General features: G+C 66.8%; 1 protein-coding gene across 1 annotated transcript in view; it reads right to left on the bottom strand.

The window, feature by feature from the left end:
- The window catches only part of EMIHUDRAFT_464233 (hypothetical protein), a gene marked incomplete at its 3' end in the record, with an annotated part of 1496 nt that extends 616 nt beyond the window's left edge, over window positions 1-880 (bottom strand). Inside the window, exons 1-2 of the mRNA XM_005769831.1 lie at window positions 504-880; window positions 100-348 (exon numbers count right to left, since the gene is read on the bottom strand). Of these exons, the coding sequence (XP_005769888.1) occupies window positions 100-348; window positions 504-785 (531 nt within the window). The 5' untranslated portion in view covers window positions 786-880. The remainder of the gene's footprint in view (window positions 1-99; window positions 349-503) is intronic.
- Between the last annotated feature and the right edge of the window lie 181 nt (window positions 881-1061).

The following is a 1061-nucleotide window of genomic DNA, read 5'->3' as shown; positions in this document are numbered from 1 at the left end:
GGGGGGGGGGGGGGGGGCACGGGGTGGCACGGGCGGGGGCGCGGGCGGGCGCTAATAATGACACTGACTCATCTCTCCCCCCGGCGTCAATGATGGCACCTGCTGATGTGTGGTGACCACGGCGAGATCGGTGTTCTTGCTCAGCTCCGGCAGCGTGCCGCCAGGAGCGGAGCGGCACCACGGAAGCGGGTATACCACACTGGCGGCGGGTATGGTCCTCAGCTCGGCGGCCGCCATCGCCTCGAGTTGCTCGCGCTGCTTGATCCACAGGCGCAGCTGGGAGGCTTCGATGCCGGGGTGGGCGCGGCACGTCGGCTTGATGCGGCAGGACTCCGGCCGCTGCATCGCCTTGTGTCCAAAGTCGGAGTCACGTCAGACGAGGGGCGGGCGGTTGGGGAGGTGGGTGGGGGTCACAGGTCGCGGGAGCCTGCCGGGCGGGGGCGGCGGATTTAGGGGAGAGGGGTGCCGACGGCGTGGGGTGCCGGGTGTGTGCGCCGGCGCACCTCTCGCACGACGGAGAGTTTGTAGGAGGCGGAGTAGTAGCGCCGGTCCAAGCGTTGGACGGCCGCACGCCGTGTCGGGATGGGAGCATCGCAGTGTATCGCCGCCGAAGGCACAGGCACTGCGAGTGCTGTCGCCACCTTCCCCGGCGCCGCTCCCACCGCCGCCGAGAATATAGCGCCGGTCGTGTCCAAGCACTCCCTGCACACGCCACAGTTCTCTCTCGGCAAAGAGGCGCTGCATTCTCGGCAGCGCTTACGTCGAATTTCCACTCGCGGAAGCATATCAGCTTTGCGTACGGCCCCCGCCTGCGAGCGCTACAGGGCCTGTGGTGGTGCGAGGGCTTACCAGCGCTGCCGCGACAGCGGGGGAGCGGTCAATCCCCGCCGCGAACTGGTTCCGCGACAGCGTCTGTTCATGCGAAAAACGCTCTCTCTCACTCTCTCTCTCTCTCTCTCTCTCTCTCTCTCTCTCTCTCTCTCTCTCTCTCTCTCTCTCTCTCTCTCTCTCTCTCTCTCTCTCTCTCTCTCTCTCTCGCTCGCTCGCTCGCTCGCTCTCTC

Source organism: Emiliania huxleyi, assembly GCF_000372725.1.
Source record: "Emiliania huxleyi CCMP1516 unplaced genomic scaffold EMIHUscaffold_41, whole genome shotgun sequence".
Taxonomy (NCBI): domain Eukaryota; phylum Haptophyta; order Isochrysidales; family Noelaerhabdaceae; genus Emiliania; species Emiliania huxleyi.
The sequence above is the reverse complement of the archived record's forward strand: the minus strand, read 5'-3'. Positions and strand labels throughout refer to the sequence as shown.